The 20,488-nt window shown below is 35.4% G+C and overlaps 1 non-coding gene and 1 gene segment (V, D, J or C); both read right to left on the reverse strand.

Annotated features, from left to right (window-relative positions):
• Positions 1-573: 573 nt before the first annotated feature.
• On the reverse strand, positions 574-2,412 carry LOC113653456. The segment is given in 2 exon segments: positions 574-1,590; positions 2,319-2,412. Coding segments are annotated over 2 exon segments (462 nt in total).
• A 10,074-nt stretch (positions 2,413-12,486) lies between these two features.
• On the reverse strand, positions 12,487-12,559 carry trnar-ccu. Its single transcript has one exon. It is a non-coding gene; the product is annotated as a tRNA-Arg (tRNA).
• Between the last annotated feature and the right edge of the window lie 7,929 nt (positions 12,560-20,488).

Consider the following 20,488-nt stretch of genomic DNA (forward strand, 5'->3'; position numbering starts at 1 on the left):
ATCTGAAAATTATCAAGGGATTCTAGGGAGAAATGTGCTGGCCAATGTCAGAAAGCTTGGTCTCAGTCGCAGGTCATGGGTCTTTGGACTATTCTAAAGTGGCCTTCTATGAGCCCTGACCTCAATCCTATTGAGCATCTTTGGAAGGAGCTGAAACATGCTGTCTGGAAAAGACACCCTTCAAACCCGAAACAACTGGAGCAGTTTGCTCATGAGAAGTGGGCCAAAATACCTGCTGAGAGGTGCAGAAGTCTCATTGACAGTTACAGGAATCATCTGATTGCAGTGATTTCCTCAAAAGGTTGTGCAACAAAATATTAAGTTAGGGGTACCATCATTTTTGTCTAGGCCTGTTCCATGAGTTTATTTTTTAAAATAATTGGGTTGAAGCATGGTTGAAAAGCAATGTCAGACTTTCATTGGTTAACATTCATAGAATTTTTATTTATTATTACTTTTGTCAGATTAAAGTTTTTTTTTCTGTGGCCATTGAGTTTTTCTTTCATTGACTGAAGAGTATCAACAATCATTTCTGAACACAGCTCTGTGACAATTCTGTATAATAGTGCTGTATGTGCTGAGCTTTACACATCTCTAGACGACCACACCCAGGAAGTGACACGGTTGTAGTGGAACATGTCTGTCTGCACTTTAAATTAAACACATTTTTTTTTTTGTATCTGTCTTAGTTCTCAATCACCTCTGTGATTAAGATTAAAGAGACATTAGTGTCCATGAGTCTGATAATGTTTCATTTTAATGCAAAGTCATAATTTCTGTCACTGATATATTATGTTATAGATTCAGATGCTGTGCACTGTTTATTGGGACATAGTACTGTTTTCTTCTGTTTCTGGTAGAAATGTGCTGACATTATATTTAGCATTTTCTTTAGAATAATTTTGTCTGTTCATATTTTTAATGTTTCTCTATAATGTTTCAATATTTGACTCAAAATTTTAGCTTCTGTACTCAGAGGTGATGTGTGTATTCTCTGAAAATGTCTAGACCAAAGTATCCTATACAAATATTTACTGTGACATAACTACATCAAATCCAATTTTTGCTTATCCTGTATGGCCTAGAAATAAATTATAGAAGACCTGGAAATATCCATATGAACACATTGTTCAAACATTAAGCTTTATCAATTTTGGTAAGAAGATGATCAATATATAGAACTAGTATATGACTCTATTTGAATGAAACAGATAAACAGCTCCACCTGCTGAGAAAAAAATATCAGGTTTGACTTTTTGTACAGTCGGTTAGAGTTTTGTGTCACTGTGGGCACCATGGCACAGTAGTACAGTGCAGAGTCTGATACTGCAGCAGGAAAGATCTCCAGATCTACTTTCTTCTCATTTTTACGAAGTTTGGTGGATAGTCGTGGGTCAAGCACATGTACAGATCTAGTGTCTGTGGATTTATAAATCAGCAGCAAAAACTCTGGTTCTGATTGAGGTTTTTGTCGATACCAGTGGATATATTCAGCTGATTGATCATATGTGCAGGTCAGTGTGATGTTGCTGCCTTCAATTGAAGATATGATGGTTTGGTCTGGTGTAACGTTGCTGTCAACAGCACCTGCTATAAAGACAATGCAACAACATAAACATTAATTTTAACATAAACATTAATTAATAATATAATTATAAATAAAGCAGTAAATGTATGATTAATAAACCCATCAAAACAATCCAAATAAATAAAAACATTCACCCACTCAAAACGTGGCTATGAAGCTATAAGAGATTGAGAGACCTTCGAAGGTGTTAAACGTTTACAAAACTTGTCACTTGCTCTTACTTTACTTTCAACAACAGCTGCTGAGCGGATATAATAACAGCCTCTTTCAGAGTCATGCAAGGGTTTCGATCACGAATTTTTCGTAAACGAACATGCTAACCATTAGGCTACGGTGCAGAGCTACAGTACATGACCCAAAGAGGTCCCGCCCCATTTTACAGACGATTGGCTGGCGCCTTACACAAACCCACCGCGGATTGGACAGTTTATCAATCGTGCCACTCAACTCGCACTAACAACCGGAAGGCAAAATGGAGCTTTTTCACAAACAACATCATTGACACGAGTTCATTGAATTTAAATTCCTGAGGACTGCGAGAGCTTAAGAGTTCATTTCTTACTTCACTTAAGGACATTCATACAGTATATATATATATATATATATATATATATATATATATATATATATATATATATATATATATATATATAATGTTTTTGCTAAATTAATCATGTTTAGGTAGCAGTACAAATCCACCTTAATGTTATGTATAATATAAATGACTTACCAATATTTTTGACAATTATCAATACAAAGAAGAATAACATGATTGCTCTGTGTGTCTCTTGCAGTAGATATAAATGTCAGTATCTCTGAGAAACTGTCTAAACTGTATCTCACCACATCTAGCTCCACCTACTGAGGTGTAGTCATGTCAAATTTGACATCAGTCTCTCAGACTAGAATTGACTCCTCATGGCATGATCTCATTGATTAATTTAAATCTGTTACTAATCCATAATTCAGACAAATATTGAAAGTTGATAATGCAGGTTATGATTTATGGTGTGTTTCTTCTGAATGTTTCCAAACTTTGATGGATCTTCTAGTAATATTACACAATTCTATAACAACTATAGGGACTGTATTGCAACTGTAGTTGCAATATATTACTTGTGGAATACAAGCTAGCTAGCAAACATAACAAGAAATGGCAAACTGGAAGTCTTACATAAAAACATTCAAACTCAGAATGCTAAAAATAAGGTGGATTTTTGTTAGCTTAGTTTATGTAAACAGGTCTGCTTGGTTAGTATTACCATATAATTAGCATAAACACAAACATTGTTAATTTCATTCTGTCTACTTTTTATCTACTGTAACATTGAGTCTCTTTCTTTTTGGGAAGTTCTGTGTAAATGCTTGCATAAGCTAGCAGAGGTAGTTTAGACACATCTATTGGTAATTGGTATTGGTAATTATTTTTACAAATACAAGTACAGGATATAGATGGAGAGGTGTAGCGATTTTGGCTCGCGAAGCAAGGTAAATATTTATAAGCGACTATAACGTGTTATAGTGACTTCCAAATATTTTAACCTAAGTTGAAATTAACGGTACTGGAATTAACATTACTCTTATTTGGTCTGTTCGTCTGGCGAACAGGCCGTGTAACCTTTATTAATTCTATGAAGGCGGTATCTTCCCGGCCAAGAAAGATTCGCTTTCCTTTTACTGTATACCGTAATTTGAAATAAATTAACTTAATAGAGCATGTAGTTCAGACCAGATATTGCAGGTACCTTAATTTGTGAGTGATACTCAGAGACAAATCACCTGTGGCTCAAAATTCTGACATTTAATGAATGAGACAAACACAACATAAAACTAACTACACAAACAAACAAAAGAAATAGGGAAAATGAAAATAAAATAAAACAAAAGAAATTAAAATTGGGGAAAGGGAGGAAGAGACTGGAAAGAAGAAACTAGAGAAAGGAAGGAAAGGAATGGCAAGCTTAGACTCAAAAATTAATCACACTTTAACTGGGAAATCGTCACAGAAACTTAAATTCACCTTAAGATTCAATGAAAGATTCCTACTTAAAATTACGCATCTAAATTGGTTGGTAAAGGAAACGGTTGGGTTGGGGAGTGTTGGATATTGCATTTCCACTTTTATGAATATAAAGAAGGAAACCAGGATTAGATTTTGAATATTGTCTGTACCAGTGTAGGTAGCTGTTTGTTGCACTACTGGTTATTTGTATCTGCAGGACAGAGTAACATCATCACCTTCATCTACAACTTTATGAGTGAAAAGTGTCTCTATTGAATCTGCCATGGAGTCACCTGTCATAGAGAAGAAAACATAATGTTTTTAACATATACAATCAAACCAGAATTACATACAGAAATTATGCTTTCTAACACCAAACAATTAACAATACATAACTCCTAAACTAACCAACATTCAATGTTAACTCACCTAGTGCAAGCCACAGACATATGAATATAAAAGTGAACATGATATATTTATGAATGAGAATATTCTGAGCTCTTTCTGTTGTCTGATATGTTAACATCATAAAGGTTCATGAAGCACAGCCCACAGCATCACATGACAGTGTCACTAATGTTACAGACAGATTGTTGATTCATTCTGAAGCTTTCTGGCTTTGCATTCAGCCTCACATTAGTAACTTGTCCTGAGCATGTGGTAAACAAACACAAACCGATAGCAGAAAAAATTAATGTAGCAATTTAATTAATTATAGCAAGTAAAATTAATGAACTATAAACTAATGAATGTGTGCATTGTGGGAAGTGTTGTCTGGTGCAAAGCAGGATGGGAAATGGAAATGGAGATGTAGGTAAAACTAATGACCTGTTTATTAAATAGGATTACAAACATTTGGGGGAGTATTTCACTGTGGTGAGGAACAAACCAGACTCTTTACTTTCTCTTGTCTATTATTTTTTGAATCAGTGTCATATGAATCATTGTAAGACTAAAGGATAGCTGTAGCCTACAGAATTGTGTTAAGTAGTATTCATAATCACAGAAGTCATCATCTCTGGGGGATGTAAGTGGAGTCCCAGTAATTGGCCAACAATAATATAACAGACTTCGCCATCTTGTGGTGAAAGGAAATAGACTTTAACACAAAAATGTCTTCCGTGTTTGAATTTATTTATTTCTCTTACAAAAATAGTCTGTGATAGAGGGAAGAGAGACCCCAATGATCTTCTGTGACTGACATATTTTAATTATAATATTAATATTAATATTGTAAAATTCAGCTATGAGGATTTAGTCTGTTTGTACTGAATTGATATAATACAGGAGTTTCACTAGTGAGCTATTCCACGACATTCAAATTTATTGAAATGCACATGTATATTTTTTCCATTTTATTCTATTTTTTCAGCATTGAAAATATCATATTTATATTCTATCAACAGTAAATGCACTGTTCTTAAAGGCCCATGAATTCACATGTTTTATTCACTCTTTTCTTATGATATTAAATAATTTTTTTTCATCATCTTTAAGTATTCCTATAATTATCACAGACTACAAAATATATATAAACCCCATCTACCTTATAAACAATATAAGCATGAAGGAAGTGGCTAGAAAAGGCAAAATAATTCATAATTCTGTATCAAATGCACTCAGTAACAACTGACACTAAATGTTCTGTTAACATCAGATAAAATATAGTTTGGATAATAGAAATGTACATGAATTGACTGCAGTTTTTAATGTGTTGTTGTTGTTGTTTGCTCTTTTCTTTTCAGCTGCATGTTATCACAAGTATTCTGTCTCTGTGGTTAAGTGATAATTTGGCAAAAGGAAAAGGATAATAAAACTGTAGCGAGTCCACCCGCGAGTCTCTGACCAGCCGACAGAGGGAGCCCTCACCTGAATATTAGCGCTTCAGCCCAGCTACTTCCGGTTTATGTGCATTTATTCATGCTCACGCTGTTATTGGCCTGAAGTATTTAGTGTGTTAGGATACTGTTCTTGCTGGTTGTTTTTTTTTTATTTAATAAACCTCTGTAAATGGATTCTTCTTTCGCTAATCCTTTGTTACAAAACCCCAGTGTAATTGCTGTTTGACTCCTATTTCAGAATGGCAGTCTGTTTTTTCCTTATAATTGACTGCAAAAGTTCCTGTTTGAAAATGAAATATAAATAAAAGAATGAAATCTGTATTTTTGTAAACAAACTACAGACTGTGTTCACTCTTTGGACCCTTTGGTACTGTTTAGGTTTGACTATAACAGTGACTGTTAAACTATGAATATATTCTTATAGACTAGATAAAACATAAACACTTATGAAACACTACAATTCAAATACAAAATTACAAACATCAGAGTGACTATTTTCATTTGAGGCAATAACCCTCACTGTGGAGTGTAACGTGACAAATATATTAAATGCTGAATCTGGACACAACAATACAAACATAAATTTGATTTCATGTTATTGATTAATGACTCTGTGATAATCACCATTAACTGGTGAGCCAACAGTTAACACTTTTATGCCAGAGGTCATTGCATGCTGTGTGGTGCTCCATGACCTCTGATATCAAGCAGTGAAAAAGTCTAGCTCAAGCTCTGGTTAATATGTTAGTAACTACTGCTACGATTAAATAAAAGAAAAGGAAATTTATGTGATTTCCGCTCTATATGTTAAAGATGCTGACTGTATTTACAAGCTGTATAATAGCTATTTGTTGACAGTAGCTGCTTTGCCAGCCTTCTCTCTAACACCAATTTACCCCAGTATCACACCACTGGAAATGATGGACAAAACAATTAGTCCATACAAATAATAATAATAATAATAATAATAATAATAATAATAATAATAATAATAATAATAATAATTCAACTGTTCAAATGACAGTCCATTATTTTACCCCTGAAAATAAAGAGTGTTTCATATTGTCTTAAAAGACCTAATGTGACCAGCAGGCCCAGTCACTCCATCTGAAGTTTTTATATAAAAGATAAATGTCCAATTCCAACTGTGATCAAGAGAGAACATTAGAAGCATATTTTAACAAAACTTCACTTTAAACTTAATTCTATTGTGTTTATGTTAAAATGATTAAACGAAAAAAAGGACCTCACTACACTACTATTATGTAGCATTTAGAAGTGTGACCATACTGAGGAAAGTGATGATGATGATGATGATGCAGTAGCACCTCTACTTTCTGTGTGCTTCATTCTAGGTGATTAACAGAAGATTCTAGATGTCCATACTTTATTTTCTATTAATTCTCTTGCAAGTAAAGGCAAGTGTTTTCTTGATAAATACAAATCAGCGTGTACTGAGCATTCCACTAAAGTCGACCAAAGCCACAATGTCTCAGCTCTGTCCTTTCAGCTGGATCATAAAGTCACCTTTAACATCATACTATTGTCTGATTTCTGTTAAACCCTAGCACTTTTTTTCATTGCTGGCTATAAGAGCTGAATTAGTGCTACTGTTTGTTGGAAATTGGTGAACTATCATGGAAAACAAAGAAATATTCTCAAAAGACATAAGTATTTTTCCCAAAATAAGTTACTTTATCTTGCACATATTAGACGTGTAGCCTCATTTCTATCAGTGTGTCTATGACATTACTAAAACTACAATGTATTATATAATAACATCCAAACTCACTTTACCTTCTAAACATCATAAACAAGTGCTTAGTGCCCTGCAGCTGCAACCTAACAAATGCTGGCAGATAAAAATGTGTTGAGGAAATCCTGAATGTCACAGTTCTAGTGGGAACAGAATAGAGTTAACTCAAAAGTCAGAGACATCTGCAATCTCACAGTCATGGTTTAGAGTAGATTCAGTAACAGAAATATTGACCTTTAGCAATCAAATGTGCATGCAGTTAAAGGTACAAAAAACTTTCTACTGAACTTTCTACTCTCTAGAGGAGTTTCTTTATTTATCCATTTTATCTTCTGTACAATCAAACTTACATCTGTTCTGAGAGATTGTTTGCTTATTTTTTCATGTACACCACAAAATTACTACAATTATCGTTTGTGTCTGTGGTTAACAGATAACAGGTTGGTAAAGGGAGGATCTTTGTGATGTGGTTTTATAAGTTTTTGTGAAGCCTTTCACTGACTCTGTATCACTGTGTTACTCTTAGAGCACAAAGATAGAGAGCAGAATCTGAGAGCTTTAGACCTCTGATAGTAAGTTCAGTAGAGTCTCTGCTTGTTCTTGTTTCTAATCGAGTGTCAGTAGGAGTGCTTGTATTTATCTGACCCTACTCCTTTATAAAGTAAATACTGTGGTGCACTGTTAGGATATTGTTTGTACCAAAAAAGCTGAATGTCATCACTGTTTATCTCATATGAACATTTCAGAGTAACAGTGTCTGTTTCTTTCCAGACAATGTTGGCATCTTCATCCTTTGGTCCAATTTTATCTGCAAAACTGCCTGGAGTGAAAAAGAATATAAAGAAATAAATCTGCAACAAATTCTTCAAAAGCAAATATTAACCTGGTAAATTAGGAAATTACTATATGGTTTAAAAAAAAAACATAAATATTATGTAATACAGTAAATGACCTGTAACTAGAGTGAGAATCAGTGGTGTGTATCTCACTATGTACAGTAAGTTGTAAGTCAGTATGGTTGAGCCATTTCTGAACGCAGCTCTGTGATGATTCTGTATAATAGTGCTGTATGTGCTGAACTTTATACATCTCTAGAAGGCCATACCCAGGAAGTGACACTGTTGTAGTGTAACTTTGTACAGATCATCACTTCACAGTATCAGTGACAGTGACCTGAGTCACCAATAAAACAAAGAACAATACCAGTGTTACTTCACATCCCATTGCATTAAATCTGCAATTTAATCAATGTAAAATATTTATTTCTAAATAATAGGATATACTTAAAGAATAAGAAATTCAGGACGTTTAAGAGACGGTTCTGTCTTTGCTTCACACTTTCTCTTTTTTCTTTTCCTCACTTTTGCCAGAGTCTCTGCTTGCAGTCCATTACATTACAAGAACGTACCTAATAATCTTTGGTCTCTGTGTTTGTAACAGTGTTCAGTGATAAAAGTGAATTGAACTGAACTTTCTCACACTGAACACTGTGCAAAAGAGCAGAAAACAAATGATGCTCTAATAAATAAGTCAGTTCTAGTTACTTGTGTATAATACCAGGAATTGGTCTGTAGTGGTTATACCATCTGTAGAGATAATGCTATGTGGAGAGAAGGTTTCCTGTGTAAAACTGTAACACAAACTAATTAAAGTACACACATTATATAAAATGAAGCAACAACACTTTAACTCACACACATTGCAGTGGTAAATTAAAGAGACTTACACTCCATCCTGACAGAAGTGACAAATCATGTGAGTCTAATTCTTATCTCCTTGAAAGCCTAAAACTGACTTATATACTAACTCCACTGGGAATAAAGTAGGAAATAGATCCTAGATGGGGGACAAGTCCAAAGCAGGTCACTATTTACACACACATTTACACACATTCAACTTAATAATGTGATCATTCAGACAATCAGCTATAGAAAGCTTTGATAAAGTTGGAATCATAAATACAAAAAAAAAAAAAAAAACATCCAGCTCAAAAGGCTAGATCACATAATTATGTTTTAGATTCTCTGTGTATATTCATCAAAGTTGTGTACAAGCAATACACATAAATCATAAATCCATGTGAGTGAGAATTAGTGGTGTGTATCTCACTATGTACTGTAAGTTGTATAGTTTCTGTGAACACAGCTCTGTGATGATTCTGTATAATAGTGCTGTATGTGCTGAACTTTACACGGCTCTAGAAGGCTAAAATGAATGAAACCGAGCTACAAACAGAGCTAAAAACTTCAACTTGGAAATTAATTCAGTTTCTACATAATTAGCTATGTACACTTACAGTAGACTAACATTGTCCAATAAACTTGTAGATATTTACATGTGAATAATAATATTCTGTCTACAAATACCATTATTATTTTATAAATGAGAGTATAATTGTCAGGACTCAGCCTGGACTTTTGGCCACGTTCTTTTGTTTACGTTCTTCGTCACGTGTCTGCCCCGCCTTCGTCTGCTCCTCCCTCTCTCCACACCTGTTCCTAATTGTGTCTCATTGTCTTTTGTACTTAACTGACCCGCATTGCTGAATGCAGCGCGGAATCATTAGTTACGTTAATCCTTAGTTACGTTTAGTTCCTGTTAAGTGTCATCATTTGTATTGTTTTAGTTATCGTCTTTTACTGTGTTGTCTTCATTATTTTAAAAAACCCCTTTCATTTTAAGCTATCCAGCATACGGGTCTGTCTCCTTCCATCCTGATTGTAACAATAATGATGGGCTTAAAGTTTTTGATTAGATTTTGTTTCATTAATATTAGTTGTTATTGAGCCTGACTGTCTGGGGGAAGAAGCTGGTACAGAGTTTGGCAGATGTTCTGTCCAGATTTTCTCATTCCTTCTTCCAGTCTGGTAGAAGAGTGGAGGTGATGAACACAAAACTGGTGATATTGTAAATGTAGACTTTCTGGTAAGAATCCTTTATTGAACTAAAAGAGACCCCTAATGATGTTTTCAGTGGTGTTGATTATCTGTTGTAGTCTGATATAGCAGCAGAGGAGATGATCAGATCCACTTGTTTACCTCCATGAAGTTTAGCAGACATTCTTGGGGGAATGTTGGGACTTAGATCAATTTGTATCCATTAGATACATTTTCATAAACATAAAAAGGTACTCAGGATTAGATTTTCGATATTGTCTGTACCTGTACAGGTAGTTTTCTGTACCACTGCTGAATTTGTATCTACAGGACAAACATCATCACCTTCATCTACAACTTTCTGAGTGAAAAGTGTCTTTATTGAATCTGCCATGGAGTCATAGAGAAGGGAACATAATGTTTTTAACATTTAAATAATCAACAGAAAATACTTAAGTCAGGCCCACACTCTGCATTTGCAAGCTGCATCACCACACAGACTAATATTTAATATAATCTAGTTAATATGTCTGCAATAACAAAAAGTCAATGTTAACTCACCTAGTGAAAGCCACAGATATGTGAGCAGCATGTATGTACATGATTCTGTTTTTGAGAAAACAATGTTTATGCATGGTTAGTGAAAAATGAAACATTATAAATCACTTGAATAAGACCATAAAACACATACAGAACATTGGTTCACAGGACTTTTGAAAACTGGATCTTGTATCCTAGTGTCTTTGCTTCAAAATTAGGTGTAAATCATCTTGTTTACTCGCTCACAGAAAACAATATATTGATTTAAAATTTCTAAGACACTTTTTGTTTGAAAGGGGCATATGCAAGTAGGCGTCAACTATCATGCATATTAATGTAATTCACCTTAGAAGACAAAGGCCCACATAATGAGCTGCATAATGAGCCTTTCAGGTAAGTGTGTGACTGAGAGAGGAGTTACAAGAAAGAATGTGAAGACAAAATAAATGTGTATATTTTGTGTTTGTAGTGTATTTAGAATATTTAACTAATGCAAACAGTGCCAGACAAAATATAAGTACTAAAAAAATCCTAAAATCCACATAAAGTGCATGTGTGACAGACAAGAGACCGAGCAAACAGGCACAGACTACAAGACAGATGTTTAAAATAAATAATAAAGTAACAATATGTATAAAAGTAACAATATTGTATATGACGACTACAATATGGCTCTGTTAAAAACTTTAATGGAATCTTTTTTAATCTTTAATAGAATCTGTTAAAAGTTGGTGCTTCTTATAGCATTGTTTGGGGGCGTTGATCTTGTTTGCATAGCCCGCGTCAGGTAATTTCCATATGAATGGCGCACGCGTGGTAGGTGGGATCACATTAGCGCTAATGAGGTTGAGCCAGAAAAACTGTACCTCTCTTTACTTACATACAGCTTACACAAAAAGACAATATTTGCTTTCTATTTTAATTACATCATTTAAAAGTAGACATTTCAGGCTTTCATTAGACATATGTATCATGTTCGTGTGATAAGTATTGGCAGAGTTGTCAGTTCATGTTTGTAACGTGTTTTAGGAAGATGGTCAAGGAGACAGAGATGTCTGAATGCACACCCTGGTTATTTTCTTTATTTGCCAAAAGCACAGCATTTTGTTGTTATTATGAAGGCAGTCAAATAAAAGTAGACACTTCACATTTTCGAATGATGTATTACATCATTATTACATCATGTATGTGTATGATTATGAATGACTGAGTATTTTAAGTGGATTTCACGTTGAAGAGGAAAAAATGCGCCAAAGACGCGCAGGCGCGCCTTTGGAGCCCAGAGGGTTAAGTTGCTGCTGTTTTGAGTTTCTGACTTTTTGGTTTTCTGCTGGAGGTATCTAAGAGCAACACTGAAAAGTATTTGGACAAAACCCATTATCTTTGATGCAAGAAGCCAAAACATAATCCAGTAGGCCACCAGGATTGTGGTATTGAGCGGCAACAATTAGGGATGACCGCAACAATTCTGAACTTCATGCCATTTTCTTTTTAGTTACAATGTAGGCTGCTCTTAGCAGAGGATAGTTTCGCTCCATCGGCCTCTGGATTATGAGCCTAGCACGCTTCCGCTTGGAGCCCAGAGGGTTAAGTTGCTGCTGTTTTGAGTTTCTGACTTTTTGGTTTTCTGCTGGAGGTAACTAAGAGCTAAGCTGAAAAGTCTTTGGACAAAACCCATTGTCTTTGATGCAAGAGGCCAAAGCTTCATCCAGTAGGCCACCAGGATTGTGGCAATGACCTGCAACGATTAGAGTTAATAGCAACAATTCTGAAATTTATGCTATTTTCTTGTTAGTTAAAATGCAGCCGGTTCCTAGGGTCGTGATTTTTTGATCACTTGGTTTTGCTACAAGCATGCTTTTCCTGCACCATGCTGTTAAGCACACCCCAGATGGGACTTGAACCCACAATCACTGGCTTAGGAGGCCAGTGCCTTGTCCATTAGGCCACTGGGGCACTGTGATCTGTTTCTGGTATTTTGGGTTTCTGCTGGAGGCATCTAAGAGCTAAACAAAAAAGTCTTTGGACAAAACCCATTGTCTTTGCTGGACCTAGAATGCCTGGGAAACGACAAAGTATCTAAATAAATAATACTTTTCATATATATTTTCATATATATTTCATATATGATTCTGTTTTCTTTTTAAAAAGTCTCCACAAATCTAAAACAATTCCTTCTCTTTTGGCTATGATACTTCTCTCACTTTTTGCTTTTGCTTTTTTTGTCTTGACCTAACATTACCATTCTATCCCATTCCAAATCATTTTTATTCCATTCCCCACTCACATATTTGATTAGAACTTTACATTGTTTAAAAAACAATTCTAATCCTTTACCATGTAAAAACAGATGTAAAAACCCTTCCTCCCTTTCCTGACACACTTTACACATTGGACATTGTTTCATTTCTATCTTGGTTAAGATTACGTCCGTAAATACTGCTTTATGCCTTATAAAATATTCAAAACTCTCCCTCCCATAAAAAGTCACAAAAGCATTTTTTCAGCCTCTTTTCTCTCCAAACAGGCATATCATATACATATAGAACCTATCAAAGATTAGACACCATTGAAACTTTTAAAATTAAAACTTTCCCTTTCAAGTTCAGTGCTCTTTGTTTGCAAAAGTTTAGTCTCCTTTCTATTCCTGTTAAAAGCTCCTCCCATGTTTAAGCTCTTACTTTCTTCTTGTTTTTACCAATCAAAATCCCTAGAATTTTTATTTCATCTATACTTCTTTAAAGTTAAAAGAATCCCTTAAAATCAATGCCTTTCCAAACATCATGTATACTGTTTTGTCCTCAATTCATTTACTTCCTGAGCCTTTACAGTATTCCTTTATATCTCCATAACATGTTTGACACTTTCTTTCCCTTCCACAATTACCATTGTGTCACTCGCATATTGAAAAAATTTACCTTCTGCTTTACATTTCTGTATTTCTATTTCTCTCTCTTCCTTTTTTTTTTTGTCCAATTGATAATCTTAGTTGTTTCTAAACTTCTCCGGGCTTTTGTACATCTTTATACACACACACACACACACACACACACACACACACACACACACACACACACACACACACACAACCGATGCTTCTTAAATTATAGATAGAATAGAATACTTAATACAATTGAATTGATGCAAGAGCTCTTTCTGGTTTCCACATGTTTTGTGAGTGGTTGTTCTTTTTCAAAGTTTTCTGTACGTTGTTTCAGCTGCAACAAACACTCGTTCATGTAGTATAGCAAATTTTAAGGGAGGCACTATGTTGTGGAGAAACAGCATCCGTCACGTTCAGAGTCTCAATTTCAAAGCATACCTGCCTTTAACTATATTTTATGTTGTAGTGTCTGGTACAGGTCATTTAGATTTCATGTCCCAGGCACCCTAAACTTCAGCATCTACTCTTCAATCAACCGATGAGCAACCCAGTTTTAGGATTTTATTGAGGGCCACATTCTACAGTGTCACACACACACACAACTGGCTCCAGAATGTCTGGAGCCTACACAAAGACCAGATAACCCCATGCCGCTTCTCTGATTGAACTCGCTGTATTAACATCAGTTACACTTTGATTACTGATCTGGTATGTAATGTACTGATGCCTTTATACCGTCATTCCCCATCATGTTTAGTATCCAAATGACCATCAAAGTCTGAGAATTAAGAAAGAAAACTATTTAAATGAAACAGGTAAACAGCCTTTTGTACAGTCTGTTAGAGTTTAATGTCACTGTGGGCTCCATGGCACAGTAGTACAGTGCAGAGTCTGATACTGCAGCAGCAAAGATCTCCAGATCTACTTTGTTCTGCTTCTTACGGAGTTTGGTGGATAGTCTTGGGTCAAGTTGTTCAACTTCAGTGACACCATCTGTGGGTTTAAGAATAAGCAGTAGAAACTCTGGTTCTGATTGAGGTTTTTTCGATACCAGTAGAGATAGAGAGCTGATTGATCATATGTGCAGGTCAGTGTGATGTTACTGCCTTCACTTGAAGATACGATGTTTTGGTCTGGTGTAATTCTGCTTTCAACAGCACCTGCAGTAAAGACAATCATTTTTACTTTTATTGCTCATGGACCTGTTTAGGTAACAGTACAAATCTCCAGCATCCACCTAAAGGTTATGTATAATATAAATGTCTTACCAATATTTTTGACAACAATTAATACAAAGAAGAATAACATGATTGTTCTGTGTGCCTCTTGCAGTAGATATAAATGTCAGTATCTCTGTAAAACTTTCAAAACTGTATCTTATCACATCTAGCTCCACCTACTGAGGTGTAGTCATGTCAATTCTGACATTAGTCCTGACATTGTGCAGCCACCTCTAGTGGTAGAAAATTGCACTTTCAGGTAAAGCGATTCACAGGAGCTATTATCTCACCTACTGTTAATTACAAAATCAATTGTAATAATTGAGTAATTATCAATTTTGTTGGATACAAGGTACAGCCAGTTGGCATGTAATTCTAAAAAGTCCAGGAAACACTTTACTGAGATGAGAGGGATTCAAGACAAAGCATTAGCGTTGCTGATATTTCCCTCCTTAGATATTTTGGCATGGTTCCGGTTGTCCATTTGAGGCAGCACCATAAGTAGTCTAATGGGCTATTTTAAAGGGAAGTTGTTTACCATATATGGTCAGTTGTGGGCAATTCTTTATGTAAATTAGCATGAGCAGAGCAAATAAAAACATCAGGGATTCATTAGCTTCCATTGTGTACAGTTGTGGATATAAACATATTTCATAGTCACCATTAACATCATACTATTGTCTGACTTTTGTTAAACCCTCAAACTTTATTCATTTCTGGCTATAAGAGCTGAATTGGTGCTACTGTTTGGTGGAAATTTAAAATCTGCGTATCTTTTTCATCACAAGCAAGGAAAAAATGAAAAACCAATACTAAAACTACAGTGTATTATCAACACATTTTTATCTGCCAGCATATCTTAGGTTGCAGCTGCAGGCAGATAAAAATGCAGTAACATGCAGCTGTACATATATGAATAACACACACAAGACTGAATGACTAAATGAATGCACCAGTTAATTAATCAGTAAATTATAAATGACTATTGATTACAGTGGAGGGCACAGTGGCTGAGTGGTTAGCACATTTCTCTCACACCTCCAGGGTTGGGGGTTCGATTCCCGCCCCCGCCTTGTATGTGTGGAGTTTGCATGTTCTCCCCGTGCCTCGGGGGTTTCCTCCGGGTACTCCGGTTTCCTCCCCCAGTCCAAAGACATGCATGGTAGGTTGATTGGCATCTCTGGAAAAATTGTCCGTAGTGTGTGAGTGGATGAGAGTGTGTGTGTGCCCTGCGATGGGTTGGCACTCCGTCCAGGGTGTATCCTGCCTTCATGCCCGATGGCGTCTGAGATAGGCACAGGCTCCCGTGACTCAAGGTAGATCGGATAAGCGGTAGAAAATGAATGAATGAATGAATGAATGATTACAGTGTGTCATGGACAAAACTGGCAAGAAAAGTTCAATAAACTTAATTTTATATCCTGTGAAACTCTAACACACTGTGGAGTGTTTGCTTGTTTGCTTCTTTATTTATTTATACCACAAAATTAGCACAAGTATTGTTTGTGTCTTTGGTTAACTGATAACAGGTTGGTAAAGAGAGGATTTTTGATGTAGTTTTATAATGTTTTTGTAATGCCTTTCACTGACTCTGTATCACTATGTTACTCTTAGAGCATAATGACAGAGGGCAGAATCTGAGAGCTTTAGACCTCTGATAGTAAGTTCAGTAGAGTCTCTGCTTGTTCATGACTCTAATCGAGTGTCAGTAGAAGTGCTTGCAGAACTATTTGACCTTGCAATTTTATGCAGTATATACTGTGGTGCGCTGTCAGGATATTGTTTGTACCAGTAAAGCCAAATGTATTCACTGCTTGACTCATATAAACATTTCAGAGTAACAGTGTCTGTTTCTTTTCCCACAATGTTGGCATCTTCGTTCTTTGGTCCAGTTTCATCTGCAAAACTACCTGATGTGAAAAAGAATATAAAGAAATAAATCTGAAACAAATTTTTTCAAAAGCAAATATTAGCCTGTCAAATTAGGAAATTACTATATGCTTTAAAAACATACATAAATATGATATAATACAAATGAATGACCTGTAATTAGAGTGAGAATCACTATTATGCTTCATCTCATTTTATTTATTCAGTCTGCTTTTAACTCTTGAAAACTAAAAAAAATATTTTCTATCAGCTGTTACATTACACTAGAAAAAATTCCCAAATCTGATATGAGACCTACAGATTATATAATAAAGTTTAAACCCACTCTACTTTATAAACAATATAAGCAGCTGCTGATTGTCCTGTAGCTGCAGACAAAAATGTTCATTCATTCATTATTCATCTTCAGTAACTGCTTTATCCTGGTCAGGGTTGTGGAGAATCTGAATTATATCTTAACTCCACTGGGCATAAAGCAGGAAATATTGCATTTTCATGAGATATACCTTTGCCCACTTGGGGACAAGATAACAATAAACAAAAAACCCTGAATTTATAGCATCGTTGAGGCATTTCACATTTCACTCTAAGACAGCAAAATGAAGTGGACCTACACTGCATTACAGTCACTTGACCTCATTTTTGACCCTGTGGTTCTTCCCCACATGCCAGCCTCTGCCAGCTTGGTCATGGACGTCCAGCAGGGTGCATCGACCTCTGCAGCTACCCCCTTCACCCAGATGCTCCTCCACCACCATCACCCAAAAGGATGAGATCCAAAGTCTTCACATATGACACCAAAACTTGCACCAGGTGCCAAAAATGCAATGCAAATATTTTCAGAACCCATAGCATCATAAAATGCTGCTCATGCAACTGAAGACACAGACACACATGTTGTGTTTCCATAATCAAATCATAGGTATTATTGTATATACTGTAAATGAGGTTTATTATACCAAAGATTAAATGTTTGAACACTTGATCTTTTTATCAGTAATAAAACAAAATAAAACAGTCATGTATTGGTGTAGTGTATTTCAGATTCTGTGGTCTGACAAATCCTGTACACAATCCTGCACTTCAACAGAGGATGTGTCAAGCTGATTGGATATTGTCTTATTTATATTAGTTCAGTTACTGAGCCTGACTGTCTGGCTGTTAAAGTTTGGCAGATGTTCTGTCCAGATCATGTTCTATTTTCATTCTTTCTTCCAGTCTGGTAAAACAGGGGAGGTGATGTTCACAAAACTGGTGGTTTTATAAATGTAGACTTTCTGGTAATAATCCTTTATTGAACTAAGAGAGACCCTAATGATGTTTTCAGTGGTGTTCATTATCATGTTGTAGTGTCTTGTGCTCTGAGACAGCATGTACTTCTCATATTAAACAGTGCTACAGCTGCACAGGATGCTCTTTAAATGACTCTCATGAATGTAGTGAAGATGAGAGGTTGGTGTATGTTCTGTCTCAGACTTCAACCCTGTCTCAGCAGAGTAGCACACGTTGATCACTGTCACTGTACTATGGTGTCAGGGACTATAGTGTTCAGACACATTTAGCAGTTTACAACTTATTTCTACATAACAGTGGAAACTAAAAACTAATAAAGATTACCAACATCATACTGGATATTAATACAACATAAAAATAAATATCCAAAACCAGCAGAAGAACACAGACTGATCATTGAGGATCACTAGTGATAGATTTGTCTCTAAATGAATGAGCTGTCTCCAATAATAATAATAATAATAATAATAATAATAATAATAATAATAATAATAATAAGTCTCAAAAATATAAACAAGACAGATATAATTTCCTTAAAATGTCAAGCAAATTCAAAACGATCACTAGAACAGCTTTCAATATAACAAAACTGTGTGTTAGTTTTTGTACAGTGCAGCTGGATTTCATGTCACTGTGGGCTGCATGGCACAGTAGTATAGAGCAGAGTCTGATACAGCAGCAGAGGAGATGTTCAGATCCACTTGTTCTTTATCTATATTAATTTTAGCAAACATTCTTGGGTGTGTGTTGGGAGTTTGAACTCCACTTGGATAAATATAAAGAAGAAACTCAGGTTTAGATTTTGGATATTGTCTGTACCAGTGCAGATTGTTGTTTCCTGTAGCACTGCTGAATTTGTATTTGCAGGACAGAGTAACATCATCACCTTCATCTACAACTATTTAAGTGAAAGTTGGCTCTATTGAATCTGCCATGGAGTCACCTGTCATAGAGAAGAGAACATAATGTTTTTTTTTTAAATATATACAATCAAGCCAGAATTACATACAGAAATCATGCTTTCTAACACCAAACCGTTAATAAACAGCACATAATATCTAAACTAACAAAAAAGTCAGTGTTAACTCACCTAGTGAAAGCCACAGATACATGAATATAACAGTGAGCATCATGAATGGGTTATGAATGCAAATATTCTGTGCTTTGTCTGTAGTCTGATATGTTAACATCATAAATGTTCATGAAGCTCCACCCACAGCATCACATGACAGTGACTAATGTTACTGACAAACAGTTGAATCATACTGAAGCTTTCTGGCTTTACATTCAGCCTCACATGAGTCACTTGTCCTGATCACATGGTAAACAAACACAAACTGATAGCAGAAAAATAAATCAGTAAAATATATAAACTATAAATAAACTAATGTATTTGGAAGTCTGGTGCAATGGAGGATGGGATATGGAAATGGAGGTGTGGATAAAACTAATGAACTGTTTATTAAATAGGATTACAAACATTTGGGGAGTATTTCACCATGGTGAGGAACAAACCAGCCACTACTTTCTCGTCTATTATTTTTTACATCATTGTTATCTTTGTCATTAGATTTTAAGACTATCACAGATTATTAAAACTGATTCTGATTGGTTATTGACTGCACTAAGATTGCAAATCATGTAAAATCTGTTTTTAGGCAATGCATAATATATTAAAGCACTATCTCTGTATGACTCAAGAATAGCTGTAGCCTATAGAATTGTGTAAAGTAGTGTTCATAATCACAGAAGTCAACATTTCTTTGGGATGTAAGTGGAGTCCCAGTACTTGCCCAACAATAAGAAGACAGACTACGCAATCTCATGGTGAAAGGAAATAGACTTTAATACACCAAGGTCTTCTTTGAATTTATTTATTTTATTGTTAGCTGCTTCACTAAAGTTCAGTGTTGGTCCCAACTTGAGCCTCTGAGGACCTTTCTGTCTAATGTTCAAGTCAGGTCGGGTCAAGAAGATTTTATTGTCATTTATAGCTGAAGGAGTACATGGTGAACTGAGACAACGTCTCTCCAGGACCATGGTGCTATATAGAACAAAAACAGAGCTACATGGAACAACACTGAGATAAGGACTTAATGTAAGTTAGTCTTAGCTACATAAAGTGCAACAATGTGCAAAATACAGTACAAACAAACAATATAAAACAATGTTTACTGTATGTACTGTATATTCTACAGTTAAGATCAGTTGTTGAGGGGTCAGATAGCTTGTGGAAAGAAACTCATACAGTCTTCTGCGTACTGTGTAGTTTTCATGTTTGAACCCTCTTTATCCTTATTTGTTATTTCTTTCAGCTGCATTTGTTACCACAGCTTAACGAGTGTAAGACATAGTTCTCTCAGCACCTGCTGCTGACCTTGCTCCTTTATACATTGTGGTCGCCCCCTATTTGTCAGACCACAGAATCTGAAATACACTACACCAATACACGACTGTTTTATTTTGTTTTATTTCTGATACAAGTGTCAGGGTGATTCTAGGCTTTACTGACACAGAGTTACAGAGGCTAGAATGGAGGGTTTTTATTTCCGTCATAGTTGTTTACCTGACAAACTGATTAAATACATTGCTGGGTCA

The sequence above is a fragment of the Tachysurus fulvidraco genome, chromosome 1 (genome assembly GCF_022655615.1).
Source record: "Tachysurus fulvidraco isolate hzauxx_2018 chromosome 1, HZAU_PFXX_2.0, whole genome shotgun sequence".
Classification (NCBI taxonomy): Eukaryota; Metazoa; Chordata; class Actinopteri; order Siluriformes; family Bagridae; genus Tachysurus; species Tachysurus fulvidraco.